At 41.0% G+C, this 25,462-nt stretch overlaps 1 protein-coding gene and 1 long non-coding RNA gene across 2 annotated transcripts; one reads left to right on the forward strand and one right to left on the reverse strand.

Moving 5' to 3' along the window:
* The first annotated feature begins 15 nt into the window (after nucleotides 1-15).
* prss12 (serine protease 12) lies at nucleotides 16-21,369 on the forward strand. Its single transcript, XM_020100271.2, has 13 exons — nucleotides 16-664; nucleotides 2,222-2,360; nucleotides 3,338-3,510; nucleotides 3,749-3,896; nucleotides 4,479-4,657; nucleotides 4,956-5,097; nucleotides 5,223-5,443; nucleotides 8,191-8,332; nucleotides 11,923-12,128; nucleotides 12,687-12,765; nucleotides 13,204-13,326; nucleotides 16,680-16,975; nucleotides 19,509-21,369. Exons 1-13 carry the CDS (start codon nucleotides 301-303, stop codon nucleotides 19,829-19,831), a joined length of 2,535 nt encoding a protein of 844 aa, XP_019955830.1. The 5' UTR covers nucleotides 16-300; the 3' UTR covers nucleotides 19,832-21,369.
* LOC109637719 (uncharacterized) lies at nucleotides 11,949-24,376 on the reverse strand. The gene is made up of 3 exons (XR_002203290.2): nucleotides 24,217-24,376; nucleotides 12,659-12,760; nucleotides 11,949-12,111 (listed from the first exon to the last, which is right to left on the reverse strand). It is a non-coding gene; the product is annotated as an uncharacterized lncRNA (long non-coding RNA).
* Between the last annotated feature and the right edge of the window lie 1,086 nt (nucleotides 24,377-25,462).

The following is a 25,462-nucleotide window of genomic DNA, read 5'->3' on the forward strand; positions in this document are numbered from 1 at the left end:
CATACCTCGAAAAATGTTGGCAAAGTTTCTGTAGATGAATCGTACATATCTACTATTTATTAAACAGTAAAAGCACACGGTGGGTTCTGGTCCCTCTGCATTGACCATAGACATTGACTCTGTTGGCCCAGAATAATAAAAAGGAATAAAGTGCAGTATGGGGAGGGGGTGATGTTGGTGTGTTGTGGTCTGGGGAAGCTCCACGCTGACTTTCATTGATCCGCCTCGGTGTATCCCATAGACTCTTCGTCCCACGGTTGCAGGAGCGATGACGCTGCCTGGTTAGCGTCTCCGGAGCGGATGAGAGAATCGGATGAATCTGCTGCTGTCACCATGAATCTGACGGTTCTGGATCTCGCTGTGAGAGTCGCGCTTCTGGCTGCGATCGGCGGCTCCAGCAGCGTCCCTTCATTCATCCTGCCGTTCACCGACTGCGTCCGGAGCCGCGGGAAGGACGGCTTCTACCGGGGGGCCATAGACGTCACCGAGTCCGGCAGCCGGTGCATGAACTGGACCGAAGTGGCCGGCTTCAGGGAGCGCTACCCGGGAAAAGGGATCGGAGAGCACAACCACTGCCGCAACCCGGACGGCAGGATCCGACCCTGGTGCTTTTTCAGGAACCACAGAGGCAGAGTGGACTGGGGTTACTGCGACTGTAAACAAGGTAAACACACAGGCCCGTGTACCACACATGCAATTGTTGTGTTTTTAAGGGAGCCATCATCATACATCTGCAGAAAATATGATAAACTACACTGAATGTGGTCTTTTTACAATGAAGTGATCGCCAGGGTGTACAGGCTTAATAAAATCTATACTTGAATATTAAAATATTTTTGAATAACATCATCTGAACTTTTCAAATGTACAGTCTTGAAATAAGTGTAGCCAATATGAAAACATGGAGTCAAAGTGGGTACCACATCCCTGATGGAAAGAGGTACAGGACAGAGGGAGAGGTGAAAGGAGCAGACTGTGGGATTTGTATCTAGCACAAGAGAGTATCTGGTACATTGTTTTTAGTCTTGACATCACAGGTAACCGACACATTGAATTGGCATTTATTGATCCACATAGGTAAGCTATGAAGAAAACAAGACATGCCCTCTTTTGGTGTTGTCCAGATTCTGCATCTTTCTTTGTAGAAGATTAAAAAAAGGAATATCTCTTTATGACAGCGTGAGACATGCAGCCTGTACGTGTGTCAGTGCATGGGCACTGGACTTCCTCTGTTGCCCTTCAGATAGATAAATAGCCTAAAACTATGCTCATGACCAGAGGCGATCAAGCCTTTGCAACCCCCCCAAACTTGTGGAACAGTTTACCACTCCATATTCGATCTACCCCCTCTCTAGCACACTTCAAATCATTGTTAAAAACATGTCTCTTCTCTTTTGCCTTCTTTTCAAGTTGAGAATGTTTTTATCCCATTAGATTTTAATTTAATCTATTTTCTTTTATCTTCTTTTATTTGTATTATTGGTATTTTGATGTATTGCGTGTTGCTGTCTTCTTCTTGTACCTTTTAGTTGCGAAGCACTTTGGTCAACTAAGTTGTTTTAAATGTACTATATAAATATTATTGACATTGACAGAGACATACACAGAAATCCATTAGATTATTCCAGCAATAATCAAACACAAGCATACACAGTCACCAAGTGTCTGCAATAACATCTTTCATCTAAAAAGGTCTGCGTAATTACCTTGGTTTGGGAAAAATAAACTAAAATGGCACTCAGTATTGCACATACCTCCGCCAAGGCAACACCCTTATATTCAATCGAACAGCACCAAATTACACATGCACATAGATATCAGTTTCCTGAATGTGCCTGTGTTTATTCGTCAGGATCCATGAATTATTCTCTGGGAAAACAGTGAACATGTTGAAAAATGTCTTATCTCACTATGTTGAAGAAAGGGAAAACAGGAAATTCTGGATCTGCTCTCTGATCTGGATCAGCACCAAAATGTCATGGTTTTGTCCCTGACCTGTACCACATCCCTTCAACAAGTTCAGTGGTAAAACTTCTGGCTGTTTTTGTTTTTGTGCAATCCTGTTAACAATTGAACCAACAAACAAACAAACAAACCAAACAAAAGGACAGGGGTGAAAACATAACCTCCTCAGTGGAGGTAATCAAAGTATTCAAATCACTGATAGAATCACTTGTATTGCACTTGTGTTTACCCCCCCGAGCCTTTCTCCACCCTGTAGGCTCAGTGCGTCTGCAAGGAGGCCGCACCAAGCTCGATGGCAGGGTGGAGGTCTATCTGGGGGGAGTGTGGGGGTCGGTCTGCAGCGATGACTGGGGGGACAAAGACGCTGCAGTCGTCTGCAGACAGCTGGGCAAGGGGTGAGAGAGCACACATGCAAACACACACACACGTGCCCCAACATACACTATCTGCCGCTCTCTATCACATATGTATTCAGACGCAGGTGCAAGTGCGATCCACACCCAGTGTATAGATTCTCAACAGGAAGCTGCCTCTGACAGATGGCGACGGAAATTTGTAGGGAATGTGAGTTTCACAATGCAACTGACGCACACATTCATTCATACATTTCCTTGTCTTTACGGTCTTTGCAGTTTTCTTAAGTGACCCTTGCATTCCGACCCCCCATTCCAAAGAGGTATTTAAATATCTTTGTTGCTCAGGTATTTACCTTGTTACCCGCTCTCTTCCTGTCTGCCCCCCACCCACCCACACACACACCCACACACCCACACACACACACACACACACACACACAAAAGTAATATGTGGTCATGAGATTCTGTCGTGCCACAGCAGCCACTGATTTGCTGTGTCTCAAAGTGTGTATGAGCTGGGGTGTGGTCAGTGACGAGAGCGTTGAGATTTCCCTGGAGAACAGAGACATTCTGTGCATTTAGATGTTGACACTAGCCCCAGGGCTGGCACGCACACTGACATGAACGCACGCCTGTGTGTGCATATTACAGGAGTCAATGAAACGCCCCAGTGGGAATGAAAGAGGGCAAATGTCAGCCATATGTCAGCTGGAATCGCTGGTGATAACTTTCACGTGGCCGGTTATTGGAAGCTGTTGCGTGTAAAACCGCTGACCATATTGACCCTGGAATGGCAGATCATGAACACACCAGATGCCTCAAGGTTACTGTGACCAGGCCAATATCTTTGCTCCAGCTTGCTTGGAGGATTTACCTTTGATGATGTAAAAAGTGCCAAGCAACAGTAATTTAGAATTGCTTTTAAAGAACTTAACAGCTCTTATCAGATGAGACTGGGCTTGCTGTTAGATGTCAAGAAAATATTTTGAGTGAGTTAAAGTGTAATCCCGTGGCAGGATCTCAGGTCGTGGACGTGCAGTTGCCCTGTTTCGTCCAACCATGGCCAAACTCCACTGGAGGACGGTCCATTGTGAGGGGGCGGAGCCAGACCTGCTTCAGTGTCCGAAGACGACCTGGAATGGAGGGGAGTGCTTGATGGCTGCAGCGGTTACCTGCACCCAACACCAAGGTATAGGGCCACCTATTGGAGAAATATTGTCTGTCACAGCTGGATAAATGTTTGCATGTACTTACTGAGATCTGACTGTATAAACTCTGCAGTTCTACAACCCATACCAGTCTTTTAATTGTTCCCAATTTATATTTTAAAATGGGAAAAATCCAAGCATTTTTTTAAAAGCCTGCATAGATGCTTTAATTAGATAACATGTAAATCTGTGTATTTATGCTCGTTTGTGTTTCACCAGAGGTGACGCTCCCTATAAGGTTGGTGGGAGGTCGATCAGGGTCGGAGGGCACAGTTGAGGTCTTCCACACAGGGCAGTGGGGCTCCATATGTGACGACCAATGGGACGACAGTGATGCTGAGGTGGTGTGTCGACAGCTGGGACTGAGGTGAAGGGGAACCCGCACGCACACCAAGATATGAATGAACATACCCATATTAATTCCAACCAATAATCAGCATAACGGAAATGTATTTGTGAGTATGAGCGAGTGAGGAAAAAGCGTGAGAGAACGTTAGAGTAGGACGCTGAGATGTGTTATTGTGGGTGTTTAGCTGTCTGTCTCTCTGTTCTCTCCGTCTCCAAAAGTATGACAAGTATTCTTTCCATTCGGACACACAGAGAGAGGAGCGAGCAGTAAAGAACATCTGGAGGTCACATAGTGAATCAGGCTTATTGTTCCTGCTCAAATTCTAGCACCACAGAGATATGAATATTTAGCAACACTGCACTTTGCAAGTGTTCATGAGGGAATTTTTGTTGTGTGCCAACATGGTGTTGGTGTTGCAATGTTTGCATATGCACAGATGGGTAGGGTGAGCAATTTCTCAATGGTAGATTTGAAAAACTGTTGGTTTAGTGCATTAAGTTTAGAAATAAAGCAAATATACCCTGCATTCTGTAACTCAGGGATAGTCATCTGTTTCATATCAGAGCAAACCAAGCCTTCGTCTCGTCTTTGTCTTTGCAGCGGTGCAGCAAGGGCATGGGGCCAGGCACATTTTGGGAAGGGTTCAGGCCGTGTGTGGCTGGATGAGGTGCGTTGCACAGGCAATGAGCTCTCGTTGGAGCAGTGTCCAAAAAGCTCTTGGGGGGAACACAACTGTCTGCACGCTGAGGATGCAGGAGTATCCTGCAACCCTCTTACAGGTAGGCCAGCACGTCTCAGCATTAACAATGAATATGCTCAAAGTCATGCAAACATTTTACATACAGAGATATGGAAGGCCCTGGTGCATGGTGCATTATTCCCTGGAAAATTGACAAGAATGTCAAAAAAAATTATATTTCTCAATGTTGAAGAAAAATGAAAAGGGAAAAAACCTCTTGGATCTACACTTTTGTCTGGATACAGGCCAAAATTGAATGGAATGGGTAGGGGTGAAAACACCCTGTCTGGGGGAGGTAACTATTTTTGAAAAAAGATCATATCTGTCTTGATCTCCAGATGGTAGCATTAGGCTGGTCGGGGGTACAGGGAGCCACGAGGGACGTTTAGAAGTCTTCTACGGTGGACAGTGGGGGACAGTGTGTGATGACGGCTGGACAGACTCGAACACACAAGTAGCTTGTCGACAACTTGGTTACAGGTAATGCAAAGCATGCATGCCACTAGACCAGCGCATACTGGACACATGCACGTTTATTAATTGTATATAAGTCAAATTCTTAGCATTTGTGTGTGAATGTGTGGGTGTGCATGTCTCCATTGCAGGTTAGGCGAGACGCTGCCCTCTGAAGGACTAGACATCACCCCAGTCCCACGCTTTGGGGTTGGGTCAGGTCCAATTCTTTTGGATGATGTGAGCTGCACAGGGAAAGAACCCAGTCTGTTGCTGTGCAACAAGAGGGAGTGGCTCCGTCATGACTGTACACACCATGAAGATGTTAATATCGCCTGCAGCCCTGAGCGCAATGGAGAGACTCTTCCAACGAGTAAGACAGAATCTTATTCTAATGGGAGATGCGCTTAAAAGGTTAGAGATAAAGTAGGATCTGAAGATGGGTGAGGCAGGCTCTATGCAGCAATTCAAATACTGGTTATCTATGTGAGAGATTAGATACATCACAAACTGTAGATGGTCAATGATTAGGGAATTTGAAAGACAAAGTAATTACCATAAGTGCTACTTTGTTTGTCAATGTGATGTCCATGTGGGTGTGCAAGCTAAAATAATGTGTGGACAATCTCTAGATCTCTCTGGCCACAGTTTTGGGAAATTAGTTGTGGCACATCCTGGTGTTTTGTAGTTAGAGTCGGTCATAGCACATATTGAATATCAATATCACCACATTATTAATATTATTATTATACCTCTGTCTAAGTTGATATGCCATTTGCAATATGTAACATGATTAGAATTATTATAAAATAATCATAATTATACATTATATGTAATGATAATAATACAAATAATAATAAGTATTTATATAATTATACCTGTGTTTAGACTGATAGGCAGTCCGCAATATGTAACTTTTTTCTTTTTGTAAAGAACGTGATTAGAATCTGATATCAATGCTACATATCCAATTTATATAGTAAATATTATTATTTGAATTAAATGTCAGTGACTAAGAAGAAGCTCAACTTTGTTCTTGGAGCACAAAGGCAGTGAGGGCCAAGTATCCACATGATGAAGTCGGTTCACTTCATAAACCAGTTAATGGTAATATGAGCTGATCTGAAATCTCTTTTAATTACATCTTGGAAAAGCCTTCTCCAAGAGACAGATAATGAAGGATAAAGACAGTCACGCCAACTCTAACAGGCCCAGCTGTCTTTTGGATTCTCCTGCCTTAATACGGGGACACTTTTAAAGTCATCATGACTAAATGGACCTAAGTAACTAAGTAAAACCCCCTCACACCACTCTTCTTCACCGCTTATGAATACCACACACCAGTGGGCGGCCCTGTTGGCACACCATCACATAACACATGACTGGTGTTACTTCAAAACTGCACTTTTATAGGAGGAGACTGGGGGTCAGTGGTGTGACTGCTTGCTGAAATAGACAGGAAGTGTTAAATGCTAGCGCCATTAATCAAGCTTATGTCTTACAGCCCCCAGACACTAATAAAGATGTGTTAGGACAGAGCTGGATGGTACCAGTTCAGTTTAGATTTCACTTACTGCTCAAAAGTGCTAATTTCTCGGCATCTACTCGAATTTTGAAAATATGAGTTTTGCTACATGTTCTCATATCCTAAATAATGTGCGTTGAAAGTGTGATTGTTTTGAGCACAGACGTTAGATTGAAAGGGCTGTTTCGTTGTTTTGGTTTAGGTAGATTATATTGTTTGGCAAAAGCCACAGAGACACACTCACCCCACGAACACCCACCATTTAATTATGTCATTACAACGAAGCATTTGTGCATGTGTGTATTTGTGTTTGAGGGTTGTGGGTGTGTAAATCCCCTCCTTGACTGCCTGCTAACATGCCACAGGCATATTGTGTTGTTTTTGGAAAAGGAGAAAAAGCAGATAAGCCATGGCTATGCTTTGAACTATGTTTCTCTCTCTCTGTTTCATTGTGTTTGCAGAGAACATTACATTAGGCTTGTGTAAGAGCAATATATGTGTGTGTGTGTGTGTGTGTGTGTGTGTGTGGACAGAGGGGGAAAAATGTGCATGTGTTTCTAAGTGAGGGGGAAGAAGTTAGCATTTCTTCAACAAAGAAGTAAACACACCCATAATTAACTCCACTTACTTTTATCTTCCCTCTCACCATTCTTACGTCCACATATGAAATGTTTGAATGTGGCACGTCAGTCAGCTTAAGCCAAAGATAGGGACTCAAGGCTAAACCGTATAATGCAAATATGTTTGAGGAATCCTACTTTCGAAATAATGGTGAAATGTTGCGTCTAAAACAGCAACAAGTTATCAGAGAGTAACAAGAATTGCACTCTGTTGAGCACACACCTCAACCAACGGTCCCCTTATGAAACCACATTTGAATTCACTAGACCGAATTGAACACACTCATTGATATCAGTGCCCTAAACTATCTTGATTTTTGTCATCGAGATCCAGTAGTTATTCTCAGAGAAATCAATAAAAAAATTTGAAAAAAGTAATTAAAAAAAAAATTGTTCTTTCCATAGCCTGTATATATCTTATATAGGCTTGCACACAAACAAACAAACAAAAACATTGGCAGAGGTAAAAATGTAACGCCAAATAAATCTCGTAACTCCCAAGACCTCTCTGTGTTTTTAGCTGCTGAAGAAAGGTGATTCAAAGACAAATAAAGTACTGATTGACCTGCTACTTGGCAAGAGTGTAAACTGATCCAGAGACTGTTCACACATGGAAAAGACATTAGGATCCACTTATACAAGCTTAGTGTGTGTGCGCCTGAGCAGTAAATGATGATGGATTGTTTAAATTAAAGCTCAGACTGATTTGACAAACAGTGTGAGCCGGACAAACAGTGTGAGCTGAACGTCATGAGAGAGAGAGAGATGCGATTATGAACGCACATTCCCCATCACTAGACAGGTTGGCCTGGATCAGGTTTGTTTGAGAATGTGTAAAGTGCCTTGGGGAACAGGATTCCTAGACTTCTGGTAAAAGCTATCTACTTTATGTGTGTGTGTGTGTGTGTGTGTGTGTGTGTGTGTGTGTGTGTGTGTGTGTGTGTGTGTGTGTGTGTGTGTGTGTGTGTTCCTTAGACTTGCCAGTAAGGCTTGTGGGAGGAGAGAGCCCGAGGGAAGGCAGGGTGGAGCTCTACCTGTCTGGTCAATGGGGAACTGTGTGTGACGATGGATGGACTGATCGTGATGCGGAGGTCGTGTGCCGACAGTTGGGCTACAGGTACTGTATGTATGCGTGTGCATTTGTGTGGGAGTGGCCTCTTTGACAGACTCGCCCTCCTGGGTAACATGAACACAAAACACAGTTGAAATGCACAAGATGAAAGATGAGTTCTTCAAAGTTGTTCAAGATGAAAGATGCATTGTAGAGCTGCAAATGTTGATTATTTACATTTTTAATTCATCAAAACCACCTCACGTCACCTCTGGGTCCTGATCTCATGAAGATGGTGCAAACAAAACAAACATGGCGAGGCTGACAGAGTGCAACAACTTGCTCCATCAGAGGAATCAACACATTTATTTTACATTGCTCTAATAAGACGTAACAAGTCAAACTTTATCAAACTACACAAATTAGAAATAATGCCATCAATCACACAGGAACGAAATAAGTTGTTCAAATGTATATACTAATAATAAGACATAACAATCTTTATATAAAATTACACAAAACAGAAAATAAAACACTTTCATTGCGCTGTAATTAGAAACCACATTCTGCCATTTTTGACCTGAAATACAATATTCTTATACTTACCAAATGATACTCTAATTAGAAACCACATAGGAGATCAAAATACTCGATTAGACACCATCTACCAATTAATGCTGTAATTAGTTATCCTTATAACAGACAAATGGCTGAGACAATACATTCATGTGGCTTTAAACATAGTTCCACTTCCTTTTTCTGTTGGCCTGTAGCCATCCAACTGTATGTAGCAGATTGTTATTGACTTTTTAAATGCTAGCTAACACCCACTATGTCCAAATCAGGGGGGGACTTCCCCCCAGCTCTTCTCTTTGTCTGCAAGGTTGTGAACGGTCTTAGACGACACGTTGTAGGGGCCTATTGTTTTTGTAAAGCCTTTCCTCAACTCAGCTTTGCGCCGCACTCCCAGTGGCTTGGTTCTCAGTCGTCCTTTCATAACCTCGACTATGTACCACTGATGTAATCATCCCCATTTTAAATCCTGAATATCAAACATGTTTGATGATTATCAGTGCGATGCTTCTGCGGTCAGTTTAAGAATAGCTCTGTAACTCTTCACACTAACAGATAATGGGAGCCAAATATCGGTTCAGACAAGATTTGTCCTCCAATTCTCCGAGATTGAAATGACTTTATTTTGTCCAACCAACAGTCAAAACCTAAACTCAGTTCACTGTCATGGAAGGCTGCTGATATTCAGGTAACAGTCTGCTACACATCCTTCCTTTTCAACACGTCAGGATGTTGAAATAGAGGTGAAATGCCGGAGTTGAAAAGGCCTCTGACAGTTCAATGTGATCACTCTATACAATACATTCACTGTTAACTGGATCCAGACTTCAATCTCTATTCGCAAGATCAATCATCATTTCTCAGACTTGGCATCTGTCTTACACTCCCCCCTTTTTCTCCGTCTGTCTTTCATCCTTCCATCTTCAGAGTCTTTCTCTGTTTCCACTTTACACATCATTGCACACGTCTTGGGTTTCAGGCTTATATACAGTGGAAAATCAGCCTCGAATCTTTTAAAATAGCAATGTTTGATTAATTCATCTTGAACAATCGTCTACTTAAGTTTTTGAGGATGTCTTGGTTTGCGGCCAAATATTTTTGTATTAAGTGTTTGAGCTGTGCCTTTCCTGCAGTGCCAACTCAAACATCCAATTAAAGGGCATTGTGTTAAAGCAACATTCACAGTGACAGACATGTCGCAGTGAAAACTACCTCATCTCATTCTGTCTCTGTCCAATTATATTTCCTCCGAGACGCTGTCCCGTTTTCCATAACAATGGCCACGAGACGGCGAGGGAAAACCGTACCATAACAAACTGCTTTCATTTCCCTTCTCATCACTCCTCTGCAAGCGAAACTCATCCCTTACTCGCCCAATTTTCTGTGACACATCTGTGTGCGGATGAAAGCCACATCTGGAGAGCATAAGCGTGAGAGAGGGGAAGCGTGATGGAAGCGTGGAAAAACTGTGTTAGGGTCATCATTACCTCTCACTCAGGGTGTAGTGAAAGGTCATCACATACACAGGAGGTCTGCAAGGGTTGGAGGTTGCTTTGGTGATGAAAAAATATATATACATATATGCTCACACATGCACAGACACACCGACTTAAATTGATCTTTAGAGGTTTACTCTAACCTTAACCATAGTCACTACACCTTAACATGTCTTGACCATAGAATGTAATGATTTACCTCATAGTGATTTGCTTTTGGTTCCCACTAAACAGATTTAGGTCCCTAAAGCCTGAGTAATGACCCACGTAAACAATATAAAGCTAGTGGACAAAAACAACGGTAACAAATGTGCTGAATATTGAATAACAGTACGATTGTTTCATTTAACTTAAACTTCCTTTATTTATCCCACAAGGGGAAATTCTTTTTACACTCATTTTACACTTTTTTTACACATGCAGTTCAAACCCACAACCCCCCCCCCCCCACCACCACCACAAACACAGCCTATTTCAGCATCATTGCACCATGAGTGAAGTTATGTAGAGCCTGTAATACTGGCACACTTGTGTCTCTGTGTTACAGTAAGGCCAGTAACAAAAATGTTACAGATTATTCATAGCTTAAATGAACGTGTTTGGCTTTGAAGTTGTTAGTAACCAAAGCAGACTGTGTTGCATTTCTGCTCTGATGTACAATAACTGCATTGCCACAGAACCTAACAGCCTGGAGGCGTGTGTTCATTCTAAGCACCGCACAGGGAGACACAGATACAACACAAGATGTCTCAATAAGAGACATAAGCTTCCCTGTGGATGAGTAGTGGATACGAGACCCATCACCCACCAAACCTCGGGGACGCAACATGAGATCCTCGCTCTCAGTCATCTATCAATCTTTATTAAAATCACACTTACAACATACAGAGGCACACACTGACTTTCATTAGCTGTTTGCTAATGAAAGTCAGGGGTGAGACAGTGATATGAATACTGTTGCTATCAGATTGTACAGGGGGTTTGACCTGGTTTGCCTCACAGCCTGAGAATGTCCAAACATAACATTGACACTCATATATGATCACCGCGTGCACACACGCACACCCCCCCCCCCCCCCCCCCCCGATGAAATAACAGACTGACATGATCAGTTGTACTCTGACATGGTATGTGATTTTAAATTACATGGTAGGTATAATTACACCGTTCAATTATAACATGTAATCAAGTAAACAGATTGTTCTTTTGGTTATGAGTCATAATGTGCTGACAGAAAAAATAAATAAACTATGAACCTCATGAGTCAGCCTTTAAATTCAAAAGCTTCTAACAAACACAGACACGAGGTAACAATGTTGGCTCTAGTTTAAAATCCCTTTATATTTGTTGTTTACATCTGTTTTTAAACTATATTTTGTTGCTCTTGTGATAGTTACTATGCTGACTAACAGATAACTAATGCTTTTATTGTGAATCGCTTACAATACTGAATAACATGCTGACTTGCTTACTTTTCCTGTTTGTTTTATTTTTAGCTGCAATATGAACGAAACAGTTTTATAACATGTTTGGAAGACAGTGGTTATAACATGTGCATCGGTCCTGTGTCCGTCTGTCCTTGTCCAGTGGAATGGCAAAGGCCCGTGTCATGGCGTACTTCGGCGAAGGGACGGGGCCCATCCACGTGGACAACGTGAAGTGCGGTGGCGAGGAGCGCTCGATAGCAGACTGCATCAAACAGGCGCCTGGCACTCACAACTGTCGCCACAGTGAGGACGCTGGGGTCATCTGTGACTATGGTGAATCACAGCCCAGCTACAAAGAGGTCAAAGGTCGGTCTTTTAGTCTGGAGCTTATCTTATGTGTTTATGTTACTCTTAAAAATGAGAAAATGGATGAGCAAACTTGTGTTTGGCAAACAGTTCCAATATGTCATATACACTGAAAAATTAATGAGAAACTAATTACAAAGGAAAAGTCAAGAGGTAACACTTTGATAGGGAAACAGGGGCGTCTATAGTGTGTGTGTGGCCAGATGGTAAAATGGTAAGAGCCATGTTATTGCTTCACCCTGTCTGTCACACATCAGGACAGACGAATACAACCCTATCTGTTACCAGCACATATGCTATTACTACTATTTCTCATGTGCACATACAGTGAAAAGGAAAACCAGTGCATACACACACACGCACAAAATGATCTGTTATATATTTAGTTTTCTCTATTCTAGGTTCACATGCAGTAGTAGAATTTATTAAGTTTTCGATCAGTCTAAATATTTAATAGAGCAGCATCTGAGTCCAAGTGTATGGTTAAGCAATCATCACCCTCCCACACACACACACTCTCATATACACACCCAATGGTTCCCCTTGTGTCTCTGTCAGATCCTGTCAACTCAATTTGCGGTCTGCGGCTCGTACACACTCGCCAGCGCCGGATCATAGGAGGAGAAAACTCTCTGAGGTACGCCAGAGGGGACAGGAGGGATTAATAACAGCACAGAGAGAAAGGCTGCCAGAGACACATGCAGCAAATAATATTGGACACATTTCCAACTCTACAAGTTTTAGATGGAAAACATTTGACCTGAAGCTGCAAGTGAAGAAATATTCAATTTGTTTGTACATGCATGCAACTATTTCTTGGGTGTGAGTGTAGATGGAATTATTTTAGCCCATAAACTAACTCAACTAGATAAACTAAACTTTAATGTCCTCCAAAATATCTCATTGGTCATAACTGGATAAAATACGCCTGTTGAATATAGGTCTGAATAGGACCCAGTTTGCTTTTGTTGAAATGTTTAGGTTCTGTCCGTGTTTACATTTTTTGTGCACTTCTTAATTGTGTGTGCGTGTGTGTGCGTGTGTGTGCGTGCGTGCGTGTGTGTCTGTGTCGTAGGGGTGGCTGGCCATGGCAGGCTGCGATTCGTTTGAGAGGCTCTCGAGGAGATGGGAGGTTGGTGTGTGGAGCCACCCTCATCGACTCCTGCTGGGTCCTGACCTCGGCTCACTGCTTCAAGAGGTCAAACACCCCCCCCACACACACACGCGCACATTTACACAAAGACATCACCTTGTTAAATTGTGTGTTTGGACTTCATTGTATTCATTGAAATGAGGTTGCGTGTATATTGTGCATACATTTGCTGGCCTGTTTATGCAGACAGACTTAAGAAATATGTTTTAACTCAACTGCACAACATCCTCATTGTCAGACTTAAAAATACAGAGGAAATCAGAGGCCGGAGAATCTCAGCAGAGCAGCAATCAGTGGTGGTTCAGTTGTCGTGCAGGTGGCAGGGAAGCAGCCAGAGTTACTTCATCCCAACTACATCTGGTCTGAGGGGCCTCCACATGGCGTCACCAACTTGAAATCCATCACATAATGCATACAGCAGAGAAAGCAGCAGAAACAATCCAGCAAAAGAGAAAATGAAAACAATGCAAAGTAAAGCACTTAGAAACGGAGGGTTTTACACAAACCACAGAATCTGCATTTGATACTTGCATTCGAAGTTGTCAGACAAAATTTTGGGGCCCATAACTTTTGGTTGTCTTCCGAACTATTAGTTCCAGTGTTTGGGTTCGGTAGGAAAACCAGAACTCTGTGCAGGCCCCTCAGCTCCATCGCTATAAATCATGCTGTTTCCACATTAAAGAAAAATCATTCATAAAACCCCCTCCAGTACCATTTCTTTAACCATTCCCAGGCTTTCCCACTTTTACTGTTTATAAAATAACCTCTACTCTGCGAAGTGACTTCCCCATTCACTCCACATCTGAAGCACACAAACTATGCTGCTAATTAAAACCATTTGCGATTCTGCATCACGGACATTTAGGGCAGATCAATGGAAACAGTGTCATAACAGACTGAATAGAATAGTAATTATGATAATAATCATGATAATAATAGCCTCAGTCATAACAACTTGTTCTTTTGGCAAGGAATCATACGCTCATACACTATGTTAACCCTGTATCCACAGTACAAATACCAGAGATAACATTCAGTATAATGTATGATGGTTGTATCTTTATCTTCCTTATCAAAGACAAGGATCTTGACGCAGACAAGAACGGTCACACCAAACTAAATACTGTCAAAAAGATTATCGCCAGTGTTTCAAGATGTTCAAGATGACAGCCATAATAAGTACCGTACTTTGCTGCAAGTAAACCAGAGACAAAGATAGGGACTTCCGACTCTACAGTGTCACCTTTTATATATGGTCAAAAACACACACGCACGCACACACACACTAGTTACTCAAACCCCTAAATCTAGACATACTCCATGACACCACGCACGCACACACACTCAAACAAAACCTGATCCTCCAGGCTAAATTTGTCAAGTGCATGTGCCTTCATTCTCCTGACAAATAAAGTAGCTGGAACACCTCTGTTTCTCACTCTCTCACACCGACACACGTGTCTCCATGACTTCAGAGGACATTACATCGACTTACATAGATTTCTTGTAGACTTGCTCTACCTTTGACCATAGTTACAACTTGCCTAACCCCAACCCTTAACCTAATCTGAAAACATGTCTCTGCCATAAGATATAATGGTTTATGCTTTGGGACAAGGGAGACAAGTCCCCTTAATGAGACTGAGTAGCCACACACACACACCCAATAACAGTTACTCAAATCCCTTCAATCTAGACATACTTCAAGACCCCCCACACAAACATTCTAAAACCTGATCGTCCAGGCTAAATTTGTCAAGTGGATGGATGTGCAGTTATTCCCCGGACAATTAAAGTACCCGGAACACCCATTACCACATAAAGAGCAGCAACAATAAAACAAAACATAAAATAAACACCTGTCTGTTCTAATGAGCATATTGTTTTATAATAACATATCAGGTTACAATTGCCAAATGAAATCTAACAGTTATAAAAACTGATCTCTTAAATTTCCATTGCTTGTTAGGTCAATAAAAGCCGACCCAAGGTCAGTGATCACATGTTGTCACATATTAAACCTATTTATACCGTGTGGTTTTACAACTGGGGCCTTTCCAGCAGTAACACAACTCCAGCAGATTTTACTGCTTTTAGCAACAATAATGTGTGAACAGTTACATTCAAGATCCGTTCTAATTGTGAGCTGATAAGTTAAGCACAGGATTACGTCTGTTCTTTGTGATTTCGTGCCAAAACACGTGCCTGTGTGTGAGTGTGGCTGGTACGTAGATGGCTGGTCAGCAGCGTCTCAGCTCTGCCAGGAACGCCGTGGCATTCCTGGGTCAGGAGATCTTTCCGGAAACACTCCACCAGTTGTAACCGGACACAAGAGAATTGGCTCGACGGCGAGGCCTCCTTCTCTCACTCCTCTCTTCTCTGTCTTTCCTTCCCCTCTCTTTTGGTCCTGTCTGTCCCTGACTTACCCTCACTCAACAGCTCCATTTACAAGAAGCCCAAACATGTCCAACCAGTAAACAGAACGCACGAAAAACACTTCATCATGTCAACCTGTGAGTCATAGAAGCACATAAACACACAGATGCAATGACAGATTTATTATAATCAATCCTGCTGATTCTCATTCTCTGTTTTCATTTGTCTAGCCCCTAGAGGCGTGAGAAGTGCATAACAGCAGATTATGTTTTCATCTGTTTGTCTATTAGTTGGCAGGATTAGGCGAACTACTGGAAGGATTATGACTAAACTAACTATTCAAGATCTGCATAAAAATGTAATGACTCATTTCCTGATACACAAGCCAGCAACTGATACCATCCTTCCTCCAAATTTTGTGGTAATTTGCTGAGTCACTATCAGACAGACAAGCAAACATAGACAACAGCAAAATCTAGTTGACATAGGTAATAATTTTAAGATAAAAACACAAATATTTATGAGTGTGTGCAATTTGGTGCAGATCCAAATTAAAATCTGGATCTAGTGAATTAATGTGGTTTCAAAAGGGCGTTGTTGGGCCTTGACTGAGGTATGCACTGCTCAACTAGAAAAGTGTTTCACGTGAGTCAAGAGGAGATTGATAAGATAATGCCAACTGAGTACAAAAAGACAAAGTCAGACAGTCTTTGGTAACCTTTAGTAAACTGGTGACCCCATGTAACCCATGCTAAAGGATCTCAAGGCGTTTCTCTCAAGAATAACACCATGAAGCCTGAAACATATTCTACTGCTCACAGGCATCTGGTACAGATTTTATGGTCGTGCGCTTGGTGTAACATGCTTGTGCTTGTCCAACTCTAGATGAAGTATTGCTGAGATAACCCCTGCAGGAGCTCGTAATTTTATTGTTCATGTTGCAGCAGTGGGAGCGCTCAATGCACACACGCCCTCTTTCTCCGATGGTCTCCCTCAACACATCGCTTAATTTCTCTCTGCAGATATGGAAACAGCACCAAGCAGTATAAAGTCAGACTGGGCGACTATCACTCCCTCGTCCCGGAGGAATACGAAGAGGAGTACGGTGTCGATCAAATCGTCCTCCACCCAAGCTACCACTCCCAAAGCAACGATAATGACCTAGCCTTGGTTCGTCTGTCGCCGGGTGCCGTCGGTCAGTTGCCCGGAGAATGTGTGTCATTCAGCCGTCATGTCCTTCCTGCCTGTCTGCCCATGAGGAAGGAGAGAGCGCTCAAACAAGCCAGCAACTGTCATATTACCGGCTGGGGTGATACAGGTGAGGATATGTTGTCATAACTGTCACTCCGATCGAACATGAGAACCCAAACACAGACGTTAGACACAAAGCAGTGATTTGCCAATAAAGTCTTATCGATAAGATCCAGACTAGATTAAAAAAAAGTCAAATTTAACTACTGTAAATACACAAAGCAGTGACACTAATCCAGAAAAAAGGAAAAATTAGCAAATGTCAACATACAGATAGGACCGGAAAACTCTTAGAACCAGGTCATGACGCATCCAGATACTGATAAGGGGAAAACACAGCCTCTTTTGTATAGAGAAATCACACACACGCAAATAGACATGTGAAAACAATACAAACACTTCTTTCCTTGTGACGGGAACCAAAGAAGAAATATGTGAAACTAATCCAACCGAGGCAGCACGTCACAAAGGTGGGTAAAAAAAACAACTAAATCCACCATGGTTGCACAAAGACATTTCAAAATAAAACAGAATAAATGTAGAAGTACTTGTTTAAGATTAAAATATATAACAAGACATAATTGATTTAAAACGTTTTAACAACTCAAAGTCACTGTCTAATGGTGTGAGGCATTCAGACTTTAAAATTCTCTTAAATAAAAGGCAGAAAAACAATCACATTTATAGAATTGATTTGTCTATTTATCAACTGAGTATTTAAAAAGTGTTTAACCAACCAAACAACCGACTTGCTGACTACAAGAAGTCCATCAAATTATTATTTTTTTTCTAAATAATATACATATAAAATATATAAACATTTACCTTATTTTATAAGAAATATTTTGTCATAACATATTTGTAATATAGTTAGGAATGCTATGGTGATTACAGCACATTGTTTTGTCCAAAAGTATAGTTGTATGTTCTGTAAATAAAAATAAAATAATAATAATTTAAGGTCAATAATTGCACTTGTTTAATACCAACACACTAAAGTATCTGTCAATACATGTGACTGTGAACACTGTCATTATCTGATAGCGATCTTTAAATGACACATTGTTGATCATGGCAACTTTGTCACGAAGGGCTACAAAAGACAATGTCTAACACGCATGTAAAAACATGTGCTCTCTCCACATCAGCTGAAATAATGTGTGGTAAAATCTGTTTGTGTGGGTGTCTTTTCGTTTGCTGTGATGAAAATATATTATTTACACAGTGTGAGATTGTTGAGCAGCACTTGGCTGTTAAACCTGAGGATAAACATCAGCTTTTTACAGCTGCTTGCACGTGGCTATCTGCCACCTTTATATCAAACGCACAATTTTTACACATACATTACACTACGAAGCCACCGTAGATAGTGAATCATGCTGTGTGGTCACGGTTGGGGGATAAGAAATAAAATCCCACCACCATAAAGGTTTGAGTTCAGCTGCAGCAATTCTCTACATCTTGGTTATGTTTCCAACTAAAACCACTTTGAGTGTTCACATGGGGAATAACCAGGGATCACTTTCTTGTCAGTACTGATTAGCAGGTTTTTAAGGTGTGTCAGAGGAAGCAAACAGCTGTCTACACCGTTAACAGGCCAAAATTAGATTTAGCTCTAACAAGGTCTGCATGAAATATATCTTTTACTTTGTTCAATAAACTACTACCTCTACTTTTCAAAAAAACAGATTTGCAAAGCCTTTCATAAACACGAGAACACTGAAAAGATATTACAGTGAATGAAGATATAAAGCCATTTTACTACAAGTAATGCTGGAATTTCGACCTCTTTAGACCGTTTCCCCTTCTCCATGCATCTTGGAAGTTCAGTGAGTGAAGTTTTGCCACAAACCTCTGCTCTCCGTCTTTCCTGGAATGAAAGGAAACCTGCCTCTCTTAAACTCTGCCAGAAACCTTGAAATTAATTTAGCTATAAATTAAACTGCTTATACCTGCAAGAGTGGAATAATTTAGCTCAAGTCAACAGAAGCCTGCTGCCCACTGGCAGATCAAGGAAAAGTATCTATGTGGAATGCTGTGAGTTTCATAACCAGAATATATAATCCCGGCTAGCAACACTGCCATGTTGTGCATTTGGAGTCAGTCTGTGCTGTAAAGATCGTGGTGTGGAGCCTCTGTATCGATATCCCACCCCTACAACCAATTCCAAACCAGTCTCAGCTGGCAATCATGATGTTTCACCCCATTTTTATAGCAAATAACTAATTAAAAGAAAAATGAACACGAGAATCAATATCAAAGTGTTGAAGTGACAGAAATCGTCTTTGAGAAAAACGTAACATGTCTATGTCCCATCCACTAACATGGAGGAGACAGAATTTATGACCTATACTCTAGTTGGCAGTATAGGTGGCTATCAAGATACTTTGGCTTTGCTTTTGAGGAGCTGTCCTGTAGCCCATTCCTATAGTCTTTGGGTCAGATGCTTCTTTTGTGACTGTGATGTGACCTCTGCATAGAATTTCATGGGTATTTATTTGGCAGTTGTTGAAACAACCAACCCAACACACAATTCTGACCTAACACGCACGCACACCTTCATTTTCCAGTTTTAACTTGCAGCTCTCCATCTCTCTCAGGCCGGTCATACTCCAAGACCCTGCAGCAGGCCCCGCTCTCGGTGCTTCCCCGCCGCCACTGCCAGCAGCATTTCCACAGCGCCTTCACCAGCCGCATGCTCTGTGCTGGCAGCATCCAGGCGGAGAGGCGCGTGGACAGTTGCCGTGGCGACAGCGGAGGTCCACTGGTGTGCCAGCGTCCAGGAGGGGGCTGGGTAGTTTACGGGGTCACGTCCTGGGGTCACGCCTGCCGGACACAACAGTCCCCAGGTGTCTACACCAAAGTATCTTCATTCAGCTCCTGGATACGCAAGGTGATTCGACGTGATGAGAAAAAGCAGTAAACAGGTCACTGTTGACCCCTTGATCAGAGAGAGGGACTATTGATCAGGTGACAGCGGACAGGACAATATCTTTTATGATGTTATTACCTGATAATCTAATCATGTGAGTCATAACCTGACTTTTAAATGCAGAGCACAATGCTGGACTTTCTGCCCTTTTTTATATGGTTTTCAAAAGAGGAAGATCTCCGTCCCCCGTCTACATCATTAGCACTTATTTTAGTGATTAGAATATTCTCATGAGCTGCAGGTATTTGATGATTTTAAACCTCATTTCAAGAATTTGCCATAACTTAATATCTTTTTTCGTTGTTTCTTGTGACATTGCATACCACACTGTCATGGATTTTTTTTTTTTCTCGGAATCATTGCTTGCTTTTACAATTTTTATTGATATAAAATGTGTTAGTACAAATGTTGAAAAGGGACCACTTACAAATACAAACAAGCATGGATACAAAGTAAGCATTGGCATGGTATGAATTTGCGGACTTGCACGAAGAACTCTAATTAGGTACTTAACGCATGATGTTTAGTGCTTTTGTCTGAAGCACAATTGTCATATTGATATTTGCCAAAGTGAATTATGACTTTAAACGTCAAGTCACTCTGGTTATGTAAAGTTTCTCCATCGTGCTTTTGGTTTTACTTTGTGTAAACGGCAGACTGCGGGTCTTGGTAAATACTCAGGCATTTATAATTTATCTTCAGTCAGTATTTATCCTTGTGTCTCCAACAGTATTTCTAAGTGTTGATTTGTCATATTGACACTGTCATCTCATGTTCTTTAGTCTTGGTAGGATGGTAAAGTGTTGTCATGGTTTTTGACTGCACTGTAGGAAGACAATCTGGTACACTTGAAAACAAACACTACACTGCCTTCTCTTTTGGTGTTTACTGACTGTGTTCTGTTTTAATACTGTAACATTTCTTCATAAAATAAGATTTTGTAGAAAAACAGTTTGGTGTGTATTTGATCGAACGTTTACAATTCTTGAGTCACAATCTCTTGCTGTAAACGGTTTCTGTATATTATTTTAAAGTGGTTACACGTTTAGCTTATTCACACAGATGTTTGAAGTCGATGGCAGTTGGAGCAACAGACTTCTTTCTGCCTGACTGCAAACTGTCAAAATGAGCACCACTGTGCCAGACAATGTGTATGCACACACCCTCGCACACTGTCTCCCTGGTATGTCACACAGCCACAACAGGAATGGCATCCATTATAAGATTTTAGAACTCGGACCAACTATTACCATGAGAAGCTGTATGAAATCTTAAGAACATACATCACATTAAAGAACATTCTCCTGGCATTTGATATTTTTTATGCGTTCAAAAAAAATTGTAGAAATCTCCTCATAGGACAAATACTCTGCTATTAGCATGTTTATTGTAATGCAAAATGTTTGTGTATCTTATAATGATGCATGCATCATCAACCATATGCCAAACTTTTGTTTTAAAGGATGGTGCAAGTTTAATTCGTCTGCAGTTGGTCACATTGCATATGAATAAAATGTCACTTCAGGGGAGTCTTACTAATTTCATTGTCTTTGGTGAACAGATGCAAATAAATGTGTAAGTTTTGGGAACTTATTGTTCGATATTCAATGTTGTCTTAACGCTGTTAACGTTTACAATTGCTGAATTTTCATGCCTGTAAATACTTTTTTTTTTTTTAATCAAAATTGAATTATTTGTCTCAAACGGACTCAATACTTCCACATTATTGTAAAAGGTATTTTGCAGAAGAATTAACATGGAGGCTGACTGTTTTTCAAACTAATGAGACCAGAAGGTACCACATGCTGCATTCTGGTGTTAACATATGCAACAAGATCATCATTTATCTGCTTTTACTTTGGCTAAATTCATTGCCTGGATTCCAAGAGCTTACAGCTCCAACATCCTTGTTGTATGAGAGCACCCCCTAGTGGTTATCTCACAGACATTGAAAATCACTACAACTACTTTTAAATATTCAGTGTAAGAAGACATTGTGACCTCATATATACAACATAATATATAATAGAATAATAGAATATAATATATTTGAAACATTTATCATATGCTGAATATTCTTTTTGAGATAGATAATTAAAAATTGCATTAATAATAAACACAAAATATAAATGAAAAAGTTTCATTTAATTTTACAGTGTTCATAATGTCAACTTGCAGAGTCTTTGTAGACTAAATATAAGAATCTTTTCGCTCCCTTCTATTTTTGTTCTGGTGTTGACTTGGTTGTTAGATGTTATTTTAGTTTTTCAAACCTCTGTGCTTCAGTTTTATTTTAGTTATTCAGCATATGAAAATCCTAATGAAAACATTGTGCCAAAATATTCAAACAAAAATGATAAAAGGACCCAGAAAACATTTCCCCTTTTAATCTTTCATGGATTTTTGTTTCTTTGCCATTCACATTGAATCTCCAGCTATAGCTCTTTGCTCTAATGAGCCTATATGAGATGTCACCAGAGGTGGTGCAGCTCTCATTATATACGGATAATTTATTTCCACTCATTTCGGTCTCCATTCCTTAAACTCTGGCAACACTTGGGAAAAGCAGTGGGGAAAAGATCTGAGGATAATGATTAAACCTGAATAAGAGGGATCTCATGCACATCAAATTGGCTGCTAGAGACTCCCTCCTCGACCGGCTGCTTTTGAAAGTCGCTGCAAAATACACTCATGAGCTTGAGATGTGTGTTATTTTTAGACTAATTATATACATCAGTAACACTTGTGTGTACTTCTTTAACTGAGGCGGTTTCTCTGTTGTGTTGGAGGGCTTCAAGATAGACTGGAACAAGAATTACGACCCTGTGTGAAACCAGCGGGGATCCCCTGCTGTCTTCTCATGTTCTCACATCAACCTCTGCGTATTGTATACTAGAAGGCAAGGCGAAGACAGTCCGCAGAAACTCTGGAGGCTCTCACTCTGACATTTGCATTCACACATATACCTCCTCTGGAGAAACTGCAGAGAATCTCCGGGAATTCGGTGCATGTCTGATAGCAACTATACATTATCTTTCAGACGCATATGAGGTCACTGTGACCTTTGACTGGCTTCAGAGGAAGATTGGGGTAGCACCCTATCAAGAGCAGTAAGACTTCCAACCCATGCAAAACACTTAATTACCGAAACAGCAGGAAAAAAAGCATGTCTACAAAATATTCTGTTCAATTTCATTTCTCTCTGCACATTATCTTAATGCGTATGTTCTTTAAACACTTAACAGTTCATTTTCACCCAATTCACAACTTAAATGCATAATAAAATAAACTGAATTACAACCAAAACCATAATGACTGAGTGAAACCATTTAAATGTCCATAGAATAAAATGAGATGTGTCCTCTGAGATATTGCAGTGTGACCTTTTCTTGTTACTTCTAACATATCGTAAGATTATTCCGTTGAGTTCCTTTGCATTGAAAGGTTTTTAGAAGTTATCATTATGTTTTGAATCCCTTTGTTTTAGTCTTTAACCCATAACAAATAAACAGGTCTCAGAGGAAAAAAAGTGCAAACTAAATCTTATTGTCCTACCTCCCTTTAAACGGCACTAACATCCACACATCAGCATCCAGATGAATCATCACAAGCCCAATGATGATGTAGCAGTAAATTAAGAAGCTCACTGAACTGAAGAATCGTCCTTTTAAGGTTCAGTGTGTGGAATTTAGTGAAATCTAGTGGTGATGTTACATATTGCAGCTTAATGCGCCTCGCCTCACCCTCTCTTTCTAAACATGAAGGAGAACCTGAGGTAGCCTTCAGTTGTCATTAAAACTCAAAGGATCTTTAGTTAGTCCAGTTTGAGCTACTTTAAAAAACACGGTGGTCTCTGTAGAGGACCCGCCCAGATGTAAATATAAAGTATTTAAATATAAAGGGCTGATTATAAGGTAAAGAAAACAATTCCTATAATCAAGACGATAAACTCTAATGAAAACATCGATAGGATTATTTTATATTCAATTTCTGCCAATGGATCCCTTCCATCTAAATCTTCTCACTTCATACTGGAGTCAACAAAACCAGGCCTTTAATTTTTATGATAGAACATTTGTGTAGCATCCCTTCTGTCCCTGTTCCAATTTGCTCTGTTTTCAAAATAACACACATCCAGCATTTCACAGTGCAAACACTTTTTAACACAATATACATACACACTGATCACAGGTTGAGCCCGTAGCTTAACTAGGCCTCAATCAAACCCGACAGAAGTGGGCAGCTAATCAGCTCATTAGCATCAGATAAAGTTTATTCACTTCACATCACATCACAACAACCCCACTGCTTGAGCTCTATGACTTCCTGAACCAAGCATGCAACTGAACACTTACCAAACAACATTTGAAACTCACCTGGATGATCCTCTTCATTTGGTAGAAAACACACATCGGATGCTAACCTCTCTCTCACAGGTAGTCAGTCATTAGTAGTTCAGTTCCTCCCTCTGCCCACAGCATCAGTCCCACTTCAACTCTTACACAAGCTGCTAAAGTTATTTTGTTTTGCTCCAGATCAAACTCACTTTTGTCGTGACCACGTGTTGAGTAGCTCAGGAGGTTTGAACGTAGCCTTGGCAAGAGTTTGCAGATGATGCATTCCAGGGACTTCTGTAAACTATGTAAACTACAAATACCTTCAGGTGCTGCCCTGAATGAATGAACTGTTGTACTTGAACATAGGTAACTGGACTTGCTTGAGTTTCTTGAGCTGTTTTCAGACATGAACTCTGGAGAATTGGGTCAAGACTTTCTCCGGAGGCTTTTACACATGCCGGAATCTCTGCAGTGTTCAGGTGAGGCCATATGTAACTTAGTAATTCTACTGCTGAGATCAAGTTTTTGTTAACAGCACATCGACAATGGAATCGGCCCTTATAACCTAAAGCTCTCATTTACATCTTTTTTCTGTCTTCTACGTGCATGGCACCACCTGAGATATATATTTTCTTTTTGTTTATTTTCATTTTATCATCTGTCACATGTTACAAATGTCATCAACATACTAACTCACTCATGGTATGTCCTGCGGTGGATCTCCTGCTGTGTTCTCATCAGCAGGCTTAATCCTCTCGGGGCTGGCCAGAGAAAGTCAGCAGAAAGTCCAGAGGCTCTCAGTTGCACCTTGCATTAACACATGTAGCCCCCAGAGTGTCCAGAGGATCTCTGGAGTTCAGTGAATGTCTGAAAGCAGCTTTAAAGATGCTTCACCTCTTCAGTCTTCAGGGCTGCATCATTCCTCCAGACCTCTGTGGGTCGTTGGGTTCCTCTGAGTCAAGGTGTGAATGGCTGATAAGCTGTAGACCCACCCAGCTATTGTATGAGTCCCAAGGGTCACAGGAGTTGAATTGTGGTTGGGACTGTCTCCATGCATTCATAGTTTCTATAGCCCACTACTGGCTAGCTAATGGATCTCAGAAACAAATAAGTATTATTTCATCTTAAAATATAATACATCAAATTGTATTTATACTTTGTATTTAGTATTAGTAATTTCTTTCCATCCTACCAAAATCTTTTCAGTTCATCCTTGAGTCAAACTGTACTTTTGCTCCAGATTTAAAGATATTCCCTCAAAATGTTAAATATTGTGTTCACAAAA

Source organism: Paralichthys olivaceus, chromosome 8, assembly GCF_024713975.1.
Source record: "Paralichthys olivaceus isolate ysfri-2021 chromosome 8, ASM2471397v2, whole genome shotgun sequence".
Taxonomy (NCBI): domain Eukaryota; kingdom Metazoa; phylum Chordata; class Actinopteri; order Pleuronectiformes; family Paralichthyidae; genus Paralichthys; species Paralichthys olivaceus.

What these genes read in the sequence shown, in the direction of transcription:
- prss12 (XM_020100271.2), top strand. Translation starts at nt 301, where the DNA reads ATGAGAGAATCGGATGAATCTGCTGCTGTCACCATGAATCTGACGGTT. An exon ending in TGGAGAGACTCTTCCAACGA is followed by an intron (nt 5,444 to 8,190) that starts GTAAGACAGAAT and finishes TGTGTTCCTTAG; the next exon opens with ACTTGCCAGTAAGGCTTGTG. An exon ending in GGAGGAGAAAACTCTCTGAG is followed by an intron (nt 12,766 to 13,203) that starts GTACGCCAGAGG and finishes TCTGTGTCGTAG; the next exon opens with GGGTGGCTGGCCATGGCAGG.